The sequence below is a fragment of the Panthera leo genome, chromosome B1 (genome assembly GCF_018350215.1).
Source record: "Panthera leo isolate Ple1 chromosome B1, P.leo_Ple1_pat1.1, whole genome shotgun sequence".
Classification (NCBI taxonomy): Eukaryota; Metazoa; Chordata; class Mammalia; order Carnivora; family Felidae; genus Panthera; species Panthera leo.
Window position 1 is genome coordinate 53,682,574 of NC_056682.1, and position 18,879 is coordinate 53,701,452.

The window sequence follows — 18,879 nt, forward strand, 5'->3', positions numbered from 1 at the left end:
GAAGGACAAGCTTTCTTTGCTGCTAGAGCTTCAGTGAACTGTTGCCCAGAACCTAGGCACTTCAGACATTTCATCTCACCCCTTATTCCGCGTTCGCTGTGTAAACCACCTGCACATTTGTAACCCTGTGAATCTTCCTTCTGCTCAATGCCCAGAGAAGGGGTCTAAAGGGAATTTCAAGTGTTTGAAAGAAAGGGTCTTTGCCGACTGCGGGGAGCTGTCTAAGGTGCTGAAGCTTTCCAGGCGTTCGTCTCCTGCAACACCACGCAGAGTTAGATTGCACATTTTTCGTTCCTGGCTTTCTCATCCCCCATGCCTTGGATAAGATTAATTTCAGGATCGTGAAAATCTCTCCGTATCATGGCCCACGTGAGACACTTTCGGACATTCGTTTCAGGATTTTACTTCTGGGAAGCAGCACTGTTACTCAGGTGAGTCCACTTGTATTTAACAGTTGAAGAATTCATTTAAGCCTGTGCACTAGATTTCAACCACTTGTTATTGATGAAGTCGAGAATGCAATTCGAAATTGCATTGCAAGTATCCCTTAAATCGTATTGTTGTCTACCTAAAACTGTCTAGCAGTCTATCAAGATCCCTAAAAACATGTAACTTTGCTCTATTTTCACTATATAGTGCTTTTTAAGTAACTGGCCTCATATTATTTGCAGCTAAGATTACCTTTGGAAAATTATTTCCAAAACCTAGGTCTTCTTTCTCAAATTGCTTTTGGAGTTTCATTTTTCTAAGTGAAATACAAATTCTGAGTGTTACTCTTTTTTTTGAAAGTTACAAAACATTTAGTAATTAGAAGTAATTAGAAGTAATTAAATGGCAAAAAAATCTAGAACATAAGCATTTACTTATCAGAGAAATTCTGAGCATTATTGATACATCCAGAGGTTAAGTTAAATAAATAAATAACACTTAAGGCCTTGTAAGTACCAATTCTAAAGGGCTTAGGTCAGGTAATACGTGAGAGCAAAGTCATAAATAAATCATTAGATATGTTTTATGTCAAGAATAATCTTTTGAGAGAAAGTGATACTACAATAAACCTACTAAAGAATAAAATTGTTTTATGATATGTAATTTTCTTATCATGTCCAGTCATATTTGGTGGGATTTATTTATTTATTTTTTAATAGAGACTAGTCAAAAGATCAGATAATTTAACTCCTATTCTTAAAAAAATTTTTTTTGAGATTACTTATTTATTTTGAGAGAAATAGAGAGAACATGCATGAGCAGGGGAGGGGCACAGAGAAAGTAACCCCTATTCTTAATACAACAATATATAAGCAAGATTCTTCTCATACAGACTTTTGAACCACCAATGTAAATTTTAATTTACTAGTGTAAATACCTTAAGATTTCATTTTTATGGCTCTCAAGCTTTTCAAGAGAATTAAAATCAAATAATTGGAATAACTAAGTTGTGTGTATATTAATTTCTATTTGAAGTATGTAAATATTGTCTTCTGGGTTGCTATGTCAGTTTTTCACCTTTGGGCACCTTAGAAAAACATAGCGTATCTCATAAAAACTGCCTTACAGGAAGTTATGTTATTTTGATATAACGGTAGTAAGAGGAATTAATTGTGAAGGTTATTATAATTTCAAAATTATTTTTTTGAAGTATGGGTTAAACCACTGTAAACTAGGATATTTTCAGTGAAAAAAATTTTAATGTGACTAAATTTTTATAACGACAATTGTCACAAATTTTACTATTTGTGACATGATTAAAACAAAGAGTGTAACATTTTTATATTTATAAAAATTTCATGGACAGGGGTACAAAATTCATGTTTTAAGTGAAATGGGTTATTTTACTTTAATTATTTCTTAATATCTTAGATGACGGTATGCATTTTTTTTTTCAAATAAATCAGAATAGCTTAGTGGTAGACACTTAGTTAGGAAGTTTAATGTCAGTAACTAAACCATTTTGGTCATTAAGGTCAAATTTGTATACTGGTAATTCACTATATTTGTTATAATATATTCTTAAGTATATAATCTTCACCAGTACATCCTTTGATTTTTGTCTAGTTTTATTTAAATTAACACAAATTTTATTTCAAATTGATGATCATAATTTTAAAAACGTACCTTCATTAATATTAAATAATTGTAATTTAAAATGCTCTTTGTGAATAATCCAAAAATGCAATCCCTTGAAAAATACGTACCCAGTATAGAAGTTTGTGCGATACATATATTCTTTATCAAGTTTTTCCTTTCTTCTTTTATAACTTGAATAAAATTTTTCTCTTAGACTGGTCTTAGATGAGAGTAATTCATTGCTCTATGAAGAACTTTAATCATTTAAATTTTTTAATCAATTAAATTAAAAATTTAGGGGTGCCTGGGTGACTCAGTCAGTTAAGTGCTGACTGTCGCTCAGGTCATGATCTTGTGGCTAGTGAGTTTGAGCCCCACGTTGGTCTCTGTGCTGATAGCTCAGAGCCTGGAGCCTGTTTCAGAATCTGTGTCACTCAATCTCTCTCTCTCTGCCCCTTCTCCACTCATGCTCTGTCTCTCTCTGTCTCGCTCTCTGTCAAAAATAAAATAAAATAAAATAAAATAAAATAAAATAAAATAAAGTAAATATATTTATTTTCAGTGATACCCCTTAAAAGAAAATTTCCTATAGTTAAAAAAAAAAAAGGAAAGCTCCTTCTACTGGAAATATTTTGTAAAATAAATATCTTTAGGAAAACTATTCTTTATCACTAAGTCTGCTCATATTGAATGAAAAGGAAATATAAAAGAAAAAATGAAAACAAAAAGTATTTAGTATTAATTTATAAATGTATCTAACTTAAAAATACTTTTTAGGGCAATTTGGAGGCAAGAATTGCAACTGGAAACATATATTTTTATAATTAAATAATTTACTAGTATAAGCTTCTTTTCATAAGCTTTAAAGATTTTAAAAAATCTTATTGAGATGTAATATACACACAGATACATACACAAATAATAAGCTTCCATGTGAAGTTTCACAAAGATAACACACTCATGTGAAGAGACCATGGATCAAGAAGTAGAATTGCCCTCAAAAAACTAAAAATGAACTAACATATGATCTGGTAGTCCCAGTTCTGGTTATTTATCTGAAAGAATTAAAGTCAGGATATTGAAGAGGTATTAGTAATTCCATGTTTATTGCAGCACTATTTATAATAGCTAAGGTGTGGAAACACCTAAATGTCCACTGACAGGTGAATGGACAAAAAAAAGTGGTATATAAATACAAGGGAATACTATGCAGCCTTAAAAAAAGAAGGAAATTCTGTAATAACATGGATGGATTTTGAGGACATTATCCTTAGTGAAATAAGCCAGGCATGTAAAGATAAGTACTAAGTGGGGAAAAAAAAGTAGAATTGCCAAAACCTCACAAAAACAGTCACCCTCCTACCACCATACCTTTTCCAGGCACCACTTTGCCCAAAGATGATCACTACCCTGACTTATACAACAATGAATATGCTTTCTTTTTTTTTTTTTTTTTTTTTTTTGCTTTTGAACTTTATATAAATACTTATTTGAGTGAGCTTTGTTTTTTAGAAGCATTATGTTTATGTGTTTTGTCCATATTAGTACCTGTAACAATAATTTATTCTCATTGCTATATAGTATTCCATTACATGAAGACATCACAATTTATCCAGTGTTCTCTGAAGGATATTTGGGTATTTTTTACATTTTGGCTAGTGCTGCTATTAATATTCTTGAACAAATATTTTGTGAATACATGTGAATGCATGCACGTGAATACATGCATTTTGGGGGCAGAATGGGTTGGGTCTAAGACTTTCTCTAAGATAAGAATTGCTGGATCATAGAGTGGGCATGAATATGTTTCACTTCATTAGATATTGTAAACTTTCCAAAGTAGTTGTACCTATTGATACTTCTATCAATAATGTATGACAGTTTCTGTTGTTATTACTAGTACAAAATTTGTTAGGGACATATTATAAATATTTATAGCATTTTCTTAGACTATTATTGCAGGCCCACAGATGATATATTTGTCTTGGCATAAGTTTTACTTTTTGTTAAGTTTTATGAAGGCAAAAACATCAAAATAAAAATATTTACTTCTACAATACAATTAGAAGTATTCATTATCAGAATATATCAGGTCTAAAAAATGTAATTTTTAAGGAAGAATTATTAAAAAAGATAATTCTTTTATTTTTTATTTTATTTATTTTTTAAAAAAGATAATTCTTTTAAAAATACAAGTGAGAAAATTGCATAAACAGATGTGAGAAATCTGAATTTCTTAGCAGTAAAGTTTTTTTTTTTTTTTTAAAGTTTCACACTTCGCTCAGATATTGTAGTTTTCTGAAACAATCCTTCTAGGCTTTTGGGTTCTAGTCCTCATATTAATAAAATAAGGAACAGAACACCAGTGTTCAGCTTTCTTTGAAATGCAGATAAGTGATGATTATGAAGAGCTTGCAGAACAAATTCTAAAAACAGGAGAACTGCCAAAAATATTTCATTTAAATTGATTATTTTCATAAAATACAATTTTATTTTTCATATTTATAATTTGATATCAACTACAGGCTTGCTACTTGAATAAATTATGGTACACTCTGTCAAAAACTAAATATGTGAATTTCAGACTTCATGATAATCACAAATAAAATGCTATCTTGGTTTACTTTGAAGCCTAAGAAAAACATTTTGGCATAGAATTTCTTGGTTTTGCTCTTGGTATGTTTTGGAGAATAGGGAAAATCCTTTTTAATGTTGGCTCTATTTTCTTATGTAAAGTATTAAAGAGAAATGTACTTGAAAGAATAAACTTTCATAATGATTTCCTGTATACAGGAAATACATACAGCAATAGGATTCTATATAGTTTTTTAAAATTGTGCTACACATAATATATGCTTCTTACCTTTGTGTCTATAAATAATCACACATTTCCCAAGTATAGAAGGATAATGGCCCAGTTCTCTGGTCAATGCCTTAGGCAATTTACCCTGCAGATTCAGAAAACAGCTTGTAAAATATTTCCTATGCTATATATATTTTTTCCTCCCTTAACTACACTCACGTACTGAGGCAAGTCAATCAACAAATATGTATTTAATGTGTAATTTTAAGCAATTCAACAAGATTCCTTTACCAAATTCTTTGCACAATTTTTTGTGCTATGTACTGTTTGGCTATGGAAGATTGAGAAACTACCACTTTTCCCATCACAGAACTTAAAGGGCAGCAGGGGAGAAAATACAAAGGGCCAAGTAACAAAAGAAAAACACAAACGGCAATGTTTTAGGAAATGTGACATAGGAAAGCTATCCAGAAGACTTGGTACTTGTGCTGGATCTTGTTAAGATGCTTAGTCTGTGGGCAAAAGTGAGACATAAAGGAAATGGTAATGGGCATATTGTATGCTTAGTGAGTGGTGATAGTCAAATTCGTAAAGAAATTTCGATTTATGGTTTACATTCATATTCTGCTAGCAATAACTACTGAGCTGGCTACAATAACAAACCTGCAGAAATACAGAGAAGGAACAGCTGCCTTTCTCAATAGAATGTGGATAAAATTTAGAAGTAAATAATACTTGTAATTGAATGGTTGTCATTACAGGAATGGTCTCTTGGCACAAAGTATGTCAGTAAGATTGCTAATAATAATTAGTAACAGTAATAACTATATAAGCCAAAAACAATGGCTAAACTACAAGAAGAAAAGAATAATCTCTTCCTTTTAGAATTTGAAAACTATATTTGAACTTTTCACCAGAATATGGTCTCCCGAAAGAAAGAAAATCAGGTAGAGGATTGGGATTGTTGAAAGAAAGAAAGAAGACACTGAACTTGGTTTGGAGTATTTGAGTTTGAAATGCTAGCAGCCGATTTGGTATCCTGCCATCAGCTTTGACTGCAGAGATGATGCTTGAACTGTAGAATTAACAGTCAAAATGTTATGAAGGCGATCATATTGTATGCAAAGAAGAGAGAATAGAGAAAATATTTATATGCAGTAAGGGTAGAACATTGTAAAGTTGGGCACAGAGAAGTACACAGAGAGCCCTGAGTTAAACTGGAGGTAAGACTGATTATAACCAAGTGACAGAGTCACAAATTTATCATAGTGTTATATAGTCGATCTTAAAGGCCTGCTCATATCAACAGTATATATCTTTCTAAAACTTTTCTATAGAACTTTCCAATGCTGTAATTTCAACTAGTCTTATAATCTTACAATCATAGACCGTACCTTTTATCACTTAGTTTTCTCAGGAGACTTTTAGGGAACTATTTTGAGGAAAGTACATCTTTTACTTTTCCTTACTTTATGAAGTATATATAGTGGATCCTCCTTGATTTTCCCAGCAGACATTCTCGTATCCTTCTCGGTATGATTATCTTCATACTGGATTGACAATATTTATTGAAAATAAATTCATGTGTAGGTAGATATTTATGTGGAAATGTGGGTTATTTGTCTTTCCCCACTAGGAGAATGGTGTAGCTGTAGCTTTGTTTTGCTTAGGTGAGTGGCTCAGGAATAGAGACATTTGAATCATCTTCAGAGAACTTATTCTGGAATGAAGGCAAGAATTCCAAGACCAGACCAACTGTCTGGCAACAAACAGAAAGTGTGTGAATAAAATGAGCTATTCAGCTACAGAAGACAAAGCTATTCTATCAACTGCAAGCAACCACATTTTAAAGCATTTTAAGGAAACTTAAGTTTGCAATCCTCAGATGTCAGAAAAAGAAAGAATGCATATTAAAAAAAAGCAGCTTTGTCATAGTACATTTCCGAAATTCTTTTATAATCTCCATACTGGGGATACTTTTAGGAAAAAGTATTACCAGTACCTCTAGGACAATTTAATACACAAAAGTAGTAATTTCAGTGGTATAAGTTAAGAATAACATAAAATCTAAAGGTTATTAGCATCCTCTAAAAATAGATATTGAATGGAATAACATTCAATGCAAATGATGAAGAATTCTCTATGAGTGCATCAAACATTTGCCATAACCAGTTAGAAATTATAGCTGAACACAGATATTTCTGATACTGTTATACAACCATCACCACTGTAGGATGATTGGGCTTACATTAGAGGTAACTGGTCCATCCAATATCTTACCTAAATTTGAGAATCTCTCAGAAATAATCTCTAACAGGTGGTCATCATATAAACTTGAAGATTTCCAGCAATAAGAATGTCTTTACCTTAGAAGGAAACTATTTATCAAATAATTTTAATCAATAAAAAACTAAAATGCCATTCCACTTTCTCCTGGCCAAAGTGAACTTTTTCCCCTATATGTGCCTCCCAAAATATTTGTCTCTGTATTTTTGGCTTGAGTTTTATGCCTTTTCTTCACTTAAAATGACCCTATTGCTCATGGAAAGTGAGCTTTTATGTGAGGCATGGTTTGAAATGATAACATTTTCTATGCAGTTACTCCATGAATGGAGGTTGGATTCTCCAGTTTCAGAGGGGCTACAGCATTCTGCCTGACTTTCTCTATGACTTCATATAAATTTACAGAACAATGAATCCATTCCAGGCAGTATGTGAAGTACTGAGGAAACAGAACTTCAATTTTTAACAATATGCCATTGTGGAGGGAAGAACATATAACATCCCTTTCAAATGTGTTTCATATTTTCATGAAAGTCTTCTGTCTCCCTCTTAATTGTAAGTCCCATGATGATAGGATTGCTTCTGATGTTTATTTTACTCCATTATATTTAATTCAATGTCATGTGTGAAATAGATGCTCAATAAACAATAGGTAAGCACTGAGATAACATCTGCCTGTCACATCAGTCTACCTGCCTATGACTTTAGATTTGAATTCTATTTAAATCTGTATTATTACTTAGAGTGAAAAGGGAGTCTGAGTTCAAGATCTCATAAAAGGTAGAAGATCAAACAAATCTCAGATATTACTTACTCTGGCAGCATCTAGTGGAAAAGTAATGGATTTGCTTCTCATTATCACCATGAGAATCTAAAATTTGTGTTGTATAATTCATTATTTCTCAACTTTTCTTTTCACATTATTGCCTCCTAAGGAACCTTTTAAAGATATTTTTAGACTTTTAGATTTTTTTTTCTAATTGTCTTCATGAAATTGTAATACCACAGCATACTATATATTTGCTCATGTATAGTATATACAATTTGTGGTATATGTTTTATATACACACACATATATATAACATATATATATATATATATATATATATATATATATATACACACACACATACATACATACACACACACACACACACACACACACACGGCTTTATACATAAAAGAATATGATTTTTGACCCCCAGTATAAAACTTCCAACCCTACCGAGAAGGCATGGTGTATTGGTTGCTATTTTTCCATGATGCTGCTTAGACTAGAGTTGTATAGTTTTATCATTTTGAGTCATGTCCTACAACTAAAGCAATAGAGGAAGTATTTCCTTGTTTGGATCTTATTATTAGGGCTTTGTAACTTTGTAAAATGAACAAATGGTTGACATCATTTCTCCATTGACATCCTGTGAGATAAGTTAATCCTAAAAGCATTAGAACTTTAGCAACATCTTTTTCCATAAATACATATGGTTCCCCCAAACCACTAGGATTTTATCAATAAATTTTAAATCATCACTGCCCCTACTAACACCATTATTATATGAATTTCATATGAATATTATTTATTTATTTATTTATTTATTTTTTTAATGTTTATTTTTGAGACAGAGAGAGACAGAGCATGAACAGGGGAGGGGCAGAGAGAGAGGGAGACACAGAATCAGAAACAGGCTCCAGGCTCTGAGCTGTCAGCACAGAGCCCGACCTGGGGCTCAAACTCACAGACCGCGAGATCATGACCTGAGCCGAAGTCGGACGCTTAACCGACTGAGCCACCCAGGCGCCCCTGAATATTTTTTATTTAGTTTAGTTTAAAGAGAGAGAGAGCATGAGCAAGGGAGAAGGGCAAGAGAGAGACTGAGAATATTAAGAGGGGTCCAGGCTCAGCACAGAGCCTCATTGTTCCCATGACTCTGGGATCATGACCTGAGCTAAAATCAAGAATCTGAGGGTCAACTGACTGAGCCATCCAGGCACCCCCCACATACAAATATCTTTTGAAAAGAATGTTAGAGTTATTATCATTTAAAGTTTATTTATTTTCCTATTATGTAGACTCTGTTGACTTTCTTTTGTTATTGATGTTAGATAAATGAAAGAGTACACATTTCTTTTTAAAGTTAAATTTCTAGTTGTTATAAAACAGGATATCAATAGTACCTATATTAGCTCTGGATATTCTCCAATACAAGGGTTAAGGATATGTATAAAAATCTGAGAATATGTTACTATTAAAAATAAAAACAGCCTGGTGGCTCAGTCAGTTAAGCATCTGACCCTTGGTTTTGGCTCAAGCCATGATCTCATGGTTTGTGAGTTCTAGCCCTACGTTGGGCTCTGTGCTAACAGTGCAGAGCCTGCTTGGGACTCTCTGTCTCCCCCTCTGTCTGTCCCTCCCCCATGCTTTGTCTCTCTCTCTCTCAAAAATAAATAAACTTTAAAAAAAAAATTTTATTAGTTTTCTTTATTTTTGAGAGGCAGAGAGAGAGAGACAGAGCGCGAGTGGGGGAGGGGCAGAGAGAGAGGGAGACACAGAATCCGAAGCAGGCTCCAGGCTCTGAGTTGTCCACACAGAGCCCGACCTGGGGCTCAGACTCACAAACTGTGAGATCATGACCTGAGCTGAAGTCGGATGCTCAACCAACTGAGCCACCCAAGCGCCCCAAATAAACTTTTAAAAAATAAAAACAAAAACTAATTTTCAGAAAATTGTAGTGACGAGTAAAACGCTACAAATAGAAAAGAAAGTTGTTATTAATGGTCAATAAGTGTGAACAAATCATCAGAAAACAGTTTGTCCTGTGATTGTTGTTGTTGGTATTGTTTTTGTTGCTTTGGGTTCAGACTGTCCATCCAATAGTTTATGGTGAGGACCTGGGAGAAGATGAGTGATTTGAACCTCAATAAAATGACCACTCCATCAAATGACTGGGAGGGAAATGTGAGTTCTATCTGTCTGGCTAATTTCTACTCAACTCACTTTACCTTCTTTAAGAACCCTTCTCTGATCTTTCTCAAGTCTAGGTGAAGATACCTCTTCTGTGCTCCCAAGCACCAAGTGCCTTTATTGCACTTATCCCAGGGGGTAGTAATTGCCTGAATCTTACCTCTAGCTTGAACTATGAAGTCCCTCAGGACAGAACAGGAATGTATGTCCAGTTCTATCTCCAGGGCTTGAAAGAGTGTCTAGCACACTGAAAAAATGCCCATTCATTTCCAGAATGAAGCGTCGTTTTTATTTCTAAAAGCAGATTGACAGTTTCAAATAAATAACTCTTTCTCGGCATAAATAAAAATACCATGTTGATTTCTCTGCCTTTAGCACTCAGGAGGAAACTTGGTAAGCAATTTGGTGCTTTGGTTTTTCTTTATTCCTAATTTTATTTTTTCTGTGGTAATATATTTACCCACTTGCCTCTTATCTCTATCTTACAGAAAAATTTTTTTTAGAAAAAAGTCATCTACATGTTTTCATTTTTCTCACTACTCACTGATCCCTCACTTGTTCCTATTTGGGATATATCCCCACCTGTACTAAATGAAGCAGTACAGAGCTTTCATATTGTGACAGCTTCTTCTTTTCTAAACGTTGGAAAAATGCAAATAGCATTTCATATAATAATGGCTGTCTATAATAATATATATTATATATATCATATATAGTAATAGTTCATATGATAATAGTTATTAAAATAATTATTAAATGTATATATAAAATGTTCATATGTATGCATATATAAAATATATATACTATGTCTTTAAATCAATATATAGCTTTTAATTATATACTTTTTATAAGATCTTTGCACTGGAAAGGGAAGACATAACTAAACGAACATCCTAAATAGTAATCAAATAAATAATGCATATTCTCAAGACATCATATTTAAATTTCTATTTTTTTTAAGTTTATTTATTTTGAGAGAGAGAGCTTGAGCAGGGGAGAGGCAGAGAGAGAGGGGGGTAGACAGAGAATCTCAAGCAGGCTCTGTGCTGTCAGTACAGCCTGATGTGGAGCTCAATTTCATGAACCATGAGATCATGGCCTGAGCAGAAACCAAGAGTCAGATGCTTACCTGACTGAGCCACCCAGGTACCCCTAAATTGCTATTATTGTGCTATCACAATTCTGGGATCAGAATCACTGACAATATTCCAATTCCCTAGATAAACTGAGACCATTGATATCACAGACTATTTATTTTTGAATTTTAATCTGTTTATTCAAATACTTCTAATGTTTTAGGCCCACGGGACTCTATGAAGGGTGGTTTGAACAATAATTTCTTTTTTTCTGGCAATTATAAAAAATGTAGTCATGAACAACTACCCAAATAGTAGCAATTATAAATATTAAGGAAAAAAAAATCTTTTTTTTTAATGGAAAGGAGAAATTCTTTATAAAAAAGAAAGGAATTTAAATAGACCTTAAGCAGTTGACAGAAGTTAAGCAGGCAGAAAAAGGGGATCACTTCAGGCAGGAAAAAGCATCGTTAGCAGAGGCAACAGGCCTCTTTCCATGAGAAATGGAGGGTATTGCAAACTTCCTATTAACAGTTCTACCTTGGGACCCCCAAGTTTTCCTTTCCTTTCCTTTCCTTTCCTTTCCTTTCCTTTCCTTTCCTTCCCTTCCCTCCCCTTCCCTTCCCTTCCCTTTCCTTTTTCTTTTTTTTCAGTTTATTTATTTATTTATTTACTTACTTATTTTTGAGAGAGAGAAAGTGCAAGCGGAGGAGGGGCAGAGAGAGGGGGAGATGGGGACAGTGGGGATGGAGGATCTGAAGCAGGCTCCATGCTGAGAGCCCGATGCAGGGCTTGAACTCATAAATCATGAGATTGTGACCCAGGCTACAGTCAGATACTTAACCAACTGAGTCACCCAGGAGCCCCCCAAGTTTCTGTTCCTAATAAATCCATGCTTAAGTTGTTTTAGGACTAACTTCACAGGAAAAATCTGTATGACTATCCTTGGGTGTTAGGAAAACATCAGCAAATGTTTATTCAAGTAATTTTTTTCTACTTCTAAACAAAATGTTTCATTGTCATCATTTGATTATGAGGAATAAAATATTTGAATAAGCTGTGTTATATCCGTTTGTTCTGTTGATGTCAATATACACATATTTTTATTAATTTGTATTATTTACATGTGTTTATTCTGTATATCAGAAGTCTAAGGGCCGAAACTTAATTAATTAGCAGACTAAATAAAACAAAAATCCAAGAAAAGAAGAGATTTTTGACCTCATAGTTTTATAAACAAATGGTTACATTCCTAACAAATGAAAGAAGAATGACGTGTGTAATGAAATCTTAACCTCCAAAACTTAAAAAACAATCTCCTTATACATTTATTTCTACTAAAAAATTACAAAACACTCTAATATGCACTACATAATATTTTCTATCCGTTCTTAAATTATTCCTTTTTAGGAAGAGACTTAACCCTTATTAAAGTACTGGCCGAACTTTGTATAGTATATCCCACTGCATGGTAAGAATAAATGAACCTCTGTGTCCTTAACTAGCATCTTGTTTTATTTATTGGCAAGAATAGAGGTAGCAGGGGATCATATGGGTGAAATTATTAGATATCTCCTATCTGTCTTATGTTGTTTCTTTGTAACAACCTTAAACCACTTTAAAAGATTGTGAAATCCTTTTTTTCCCTTTAAATCCGTGAAATTTGGGGTATCTCTTTCTTCTTGTGAATCTTAAATAGGATGAGAACCATCAAAGACACTGACTCTGCTGCAGACCTCAATTGGTACCTCCTGAGATTATAGTAGAAAATTAGGTTTTATGTGTAACCTAAATATTTCATTCTAAGTATTAACATGTGAACTTATAATTTTGCTCCACTTAAAAATGCCAAAGTGTATATAACATTCCCTGTGTGTATATGTACCATTATCATCCATATTAACTTAAAGCAGAGATTGCATTGGAAAGTTTAATTGAAATGCAAAAAACAATTCAAATTCCTAGAGCAAATAAAAATTCAAACTAAAAAAAAAGTAGTAAAAAGAAGATGAGACGTATACCTTTATAGGAAATAGCTAGTTTATTTTAGGTGTGTTCTAAATTAACTTTTCTTGAATTCTGTCTTCTCTGTTCATGCATTCGTGTGTACACACGAAAACAAGAAGAAATTTGGAGAAAGAAGACACAGGGAATGGTCTCAGTCCTGTCTTTGAAGGGTTGAGTGATCTTTCTATAGACTGAGTGATTGTATTTAATATACTACTTTATAAATATAATGTGTAGTGCTTTATCCATCTACAGAGTACAACTGTTTTGACTAAGATAGTCAGACATGTGATAATTTCTCTTTAACAGAAAGTATGTACCTAGCATTACAGCTATAATTCGTCACTTTATTTAATATCAGTTGGCTTTTTCCAAATCTATTTCCCCACCCCCCTAACATCCATTGTAGTGGTAGATGTGATAGATGTTGAGTGGTAGCAAGATAAACAAGGGATGAGCAGAGTTCTTTATTGCTGTTGTTAGTTCAGATTAGTCTCATTTTGAGTGACAGAAAGCACACAATAAATAATATTGGCTTAAGAAAGATTCTATTTTTCTTCCCAAAACTAGAAAAATAAAAATAAAAACAAAAACAACAACTATGGATATGAGCAGGCCAAAGTCTGGAATGGGTGTTTACCAATCCTTCCTTCTACCTTGTTGTTTTGCCACTCCTAACGTGGTTTCTTCCTTGAGATCCAAGATAGGTGTTCTGATTCCAGTGATCGTAGGTATTTTCCAGCTATCAGAAAAGAGACAGGGGCTTCTATTTGAAGGCACTCCCAAGAAGTTAAAGATTTCCCAGTCTCCCTAGCAGCTTTGTGTGTCCTTGTGACCAGCTTCTGGCCACCACGTTGTAAATAGAAATGACACATTTAACTTCTCTGAAGTGCCATCTGGGGGAGATCCAGAAGTTCCAGATCACATTTTGCATTCTGCCTGATGGAACTCAGTCTTTATCCGAAGCAAAAGGGAACCAATTAAGTAGGAGAGGAGCATGATCAGACTGTGGTTAAGAAATAATCACTAAAGAAGTAATGTGGAGAACTGAAAAGAAACTATGTTGATGGTGGGCGAGGCAAAACTGACATCAAGGAAAGTAGTTCAGGGTCAAGCAATAGAACATCCTAAAAATGGAGAGAAAGGAGCAGATGGAAGAAATGACAAAAAGAAAAGGAAAAAAAAAAAAGACTCGTCCACTAGTTGGGCATGAGGAAAACAGAGGAGTCTAGAATAATTCCCGCAATCATACTTTTAGTAACTGGGTGAACAATACTGCCATGACACAAAACAGAACAAAAGGGGAGCAGCCATGTAGAAAAGTATCCTAATTTAAGTTCCAGATCTGGATAGCGAATGTCATGCCTGTAAGATATTCAGTTAATGAAACACTTCAGCATAGAGGAGGGAGTATGAGACCTGGGAATAGATCAGATTGGAGGACTAGAATTCTGGGGCAGGGCTTTTTATACTTGAATACACATGGATATTTCATCCCATTGGGGTAGGCAAAGAGCCTGGTGACTCACAGAGTCGTCAAGCCTGGCTCTAGCTGCCCCAGATCTTGTCTCACATGCTGCAGGCTGAGCTGTGGATATAGCACACCTATAATCACTGGGGCTTGCAGATGTGGAAAAGTCCTTCCCTGCCTAGGGCACTGCAACTGAAAATGTGGCCCTTCAGCCAGCACAATAACTGTCATCTGAGAGGCTATTAGACCTGCGGGGTCTGAATTCCACCACAGACATACTGAATCCAAATCTGCATTTTATCATGTCCTCCAGATGATTCATAAGCACATTTAGGTTTGAAAAGCACTATTTTAAGAACATAGTCTTCTAAGGGATGGGCAGAAGGAGAAGTACTGGGGGAGTAAAAAGGCAGGTATAGTAAGAGAAAAAGGAGAATTAGCACAGAGTATGTCACAAAACCTAACAGAAGAGTTTCAGAAATGAAAGAATAATCAATATCAAATGCCATAAAAGCAAAAGGAAATATAGAAGATTATTAGTAGCCTTTTCAAGTGCATTTTTGGTACACGTGTACAAATATGATAGCATTACATTGAACAATGAGCTAAATAAAAAGATAAATACAGATTCTTTTTTTTTTTTCCAAGAGGCTACTAGAAGGAGAAGTAACAGTGGACGCAGTTGAGATAGGCGATTGTTGATTTGTTTTAGTTGTGTTTTTGAAATAGCAGGAGACTTAAGCTTGGTTACAGCCTGGAAGAAAGATGCCAAGAGCTCAGGAAATGCTTTAGGAAGAGACAAGAGGGGGTCCAGAAGAGGAGGGACAATCACCGATAAGATGAAAATGAAGAATTTTAAGAGCAATAGTCGAAAGGTAGCTTTTGAACCAGAAGAGTAAGAAGTCTCTTTGTGTGGCTGGATAGAAGTTTAGAATAGATGCAGAATATAGCAAGCTGAAAGATATGGGAATTGTGATTTCATAATTCAGCAGTTGAATGCTCAATTATCTCTTTGAAGTAGGAGGCAAGGTCATCAGCTGAGATAAAGATAAACAATGAAGCAAATAAGTTTAGGCTGACTTCACAGTTACAAAAGAGAATAGAGCCCAGAGTCTACCTTACCTCTAGCGCCCTGGCAGGGCTGTGCTCAGAATCCTCCCAGAGGATTCAGCCCAGCCCCCTTATGGCAGGTGCCCTCACTCTACAATAGGTGAAAGAAGTCTAGAGACAGGGTCCTTATTCAGACCACTTTAATTTACGTGGCGGGGCCAGAGGTGGAACCTACCTCACCTCATGCAAATTAACTGCTTATTTTTCCAAGTGAGATCGGTAATTTCGGTTATTCTAAAGTAGAAAAAGCAATGATTGCATCACTCCTTAAAAGGTGAAATGTGACTCATTCAATTAGAATCATGGTAAGATTTATTTATTGATATTTTTGTTAAAAAATACAAGAATGAAACCCACTTTCAAAATTTTACTTTGTTCTCATGTTCTACACGTGAACACCAAGTGTGGCAACGCTAGCATACATTTTAGACTCACAACTCTGAACTGTTCCTTTTATATCTCTACTGTGGCTAACCTTTTCCTATAAAGCATCATCTCTAGGGATTTTGTTATGCTTGATTAAAAGAAAACATATGCTCTCACTGCCACAGGAAATAACTTCTATAATCTAGGGGGTTTTAAAATCCTTTTGTTTCCTGGGAAACCATAAACACGTTTCCCAAAATAGCTTAGGCATATACAAAGAAGGAAGGTGGGAAGAGGGGAGGAGGAGACCCAGGTGAGGCAGGGGGAGCAGAGGAAAGGAGAGTCCTAGAGTGAGTACCCTCAGCTGTGCTTGAAGTATGGTGTTGACACCAGTGATTGTACCTTCCTCATCTCTTTTTTTTGATTTTTAAAAAGAATATGGTTCAATAAAAACCTTCATTAAAAAAAGGAAAACAAAAGCCTTGATGGATAGTCAAATTTTCACTTGAGGGACATTGAATAGCACCATACTCATTGCTATATTTACCTTTCCTTCCCACTTCCAATTATAAACTCTTTTCTACTTTAGTGTTTGAATCTCTCCTTCATTCTGTGCCATTTCTCTCTTCTTACAGGGATGTAATGGTCAGACAAATATAAGGCTTCCTGCACCACAGGGAGAAAAAGGTCCAATCTGCCTTCAATATGCATAAGTCAGACCACCTTCCATTGAAAGGTGACATTAACATAAACATTTGCAGTCACACAAATGGGAATATCTACTAAAATCTAAATGTCTGTGCTCTGCTGATTCAGTATTATTCAGGAAAAGAAATTTCGTATGACTCCACTTTAATATTCTCTGTACATCTCTTTCAGATTCAGAGACTCTAGAGATTGGTACTTTAAAATATCATGCTTTTATGCCCTGAATCTTATTGATTTGGGGATTTACAAAAATGTGTTTCATTAGTAGGCACTGATGCAAGCACAATTAGTTGAAAATAGAAAGTAGAGAGCTGAAAACAAAGCAATACTGCTTCTGCTATCCTGTTTCCTTTGTAAATATCTCTAACTCAGTTATAATCTCAGGTAAAAGGTTGATTTCTGTATCACTCTCCCTGGGTAGTGGGATTAAGATGCTTTCTTCTTATTTTTTATTTTATTTTTATGAATTGTTTTGTACAATGAACATAGATTAACTTTTAAAAAATTTAAACAAATTTAATGTTTATTTTATTTTTGAGAGAGAGACAAAGTGTTAGCAAGGGAGGGGCAGAGAGAGAGGGAGACACAGGATCTGAAACAGGCTCCAGGCTCTGAGCTGTCAGCCCAGAGCCCCACTTGGGGCTTGAACCCATGAACCACGAGATCATGACCTGAGCTGAAGTTGGACGGTTACCTGACTGAACCACCCAGATACCCCCAGATTAAATAAAATTTATAGTGTCTTTTAAAAAAAAGATTTGTACATATTTTAAAAGTCGAAGAGGGGCGCCTGGGTGGCTCAGTCGGTTAAGCGTCCGGCTTCAGCTTAGGTCATGGTCTCATGGTTTGGGGGTTTGAGCCCCTCGTCAGGCTCTGTGCTGACAGCTCAGAGCCTTGAGCTGGCTTTGGATTCTGTGTCTCCCTCTTTCTCTGCCCCTGCCCTGCTCATACTCTGTCTCTCTCTGTCTCAAAAATAAATAAAACATTAAATAAAGTTTAAAATAAAATAAAATAAAATAAAATAAAATAAAATAAAATAAGTCAAAGAGGTGTCTTGCCAAATAAGATTCAGAAGAAAAACAATTCTTGATGACATTTCCTCCATCTATTTGATTAATCACTTTCAAATTATCACTAGAAATATCGTTCTAAAACTGGCGATCTTTTGATAAGTTAAGCTGGTTGAGGTATATTTGGAATATAAGGAAAAATTTGTCAAATTGAACTCTATCAAACTGAACTCTAGAAGGACTCTAGAAATTGTAGCAAAGTAGTATATTAGTGCTATGAGATGAGTTCCAATAAGACGAGTTATATGACACAGTCTCTGCCTTTAGCCAGGCAGTTTCCAGCTAGTGGAGGAGATCTTGGCAGGTTGAGTATCACCCATCAACAATGGAAACCAGTGGATGACAGAACCAAATGGCTTAGAAGAATTTAGTGGAGGAGGGATCACTTCCAAGTCAGATAAGCAAAGAAAAGCAATGTAGAGAACATGCCTTTTAAGCAAAAGAATTGGTAAGATTCCCTAAGGCAGGCAAACATGTGATCAGGGCATATTCTGGATTTTGAGCGATTACTATTGTGACTACTAGAGTCCCCTGACCATCTTCTGACTGAAGGAAACGTAAAGTCTATTTGAAGAAGAGTTCACCTTTCCAATTTTGATTTTGTTGATATCCAATTTTTTTTTTATTAAATTTATTGTTCAAGAGCACACTGTACTCCACAGAGTCAGAGCAAATTCCTTGATCAATTTTCAATTCAAAAGAATAGGTTTAGAGGTGGTGAACTTTGTGCATACCAGGTATGAATGTGTGTGGCGGGGGTGGAGGGGGGTGGCTATTGAGTGAACACAACTAGAATAAGAGAATTTCAAAACACACTCTGTAGAGGTTATGGTCTAGAATCAGGCTAAGGGAAGAAGCCTCTTTCGGTAAGTCAGAAGAAAAAATAAAGAAATTCCCTTCTCAGAAGGAAGGGAGGGGCAACTGTATTTATGAGGAACGTTTTATTATTTGTGATT

At 34.7% G+C, this 18,879-nt stretch overlaps 1 protein-coding gene across 2 annotated transcripts in view; it reads left to right on the forward strand.

Annotated features, from left to right (window-relative positions):
* The first annotated feature begins 345 nt into the window (after positions 1-345).
* The window catches only part of GLRA3 (glycine receptor alpha 3), a 198,290-nt gene continuing 179,756 nt past the window's right edge, over positions 346-18,879 (forward strand). The window contains exon 1 of one of the 2 annotated variants that reach the window (XM_042933891.1): positions 346-431. In XM_042933891.1, coding sequence (XP_042789825.1) covers positions 361-431 — 71 coding nt within the window. In that variant the 5' untranslated portion in view covers positions 346-360. The remainder of the gene's footprint in view (positions 432-18,879) is intronic. The other variant, XM_042933892.1, reaches the window with a different exon arrangement.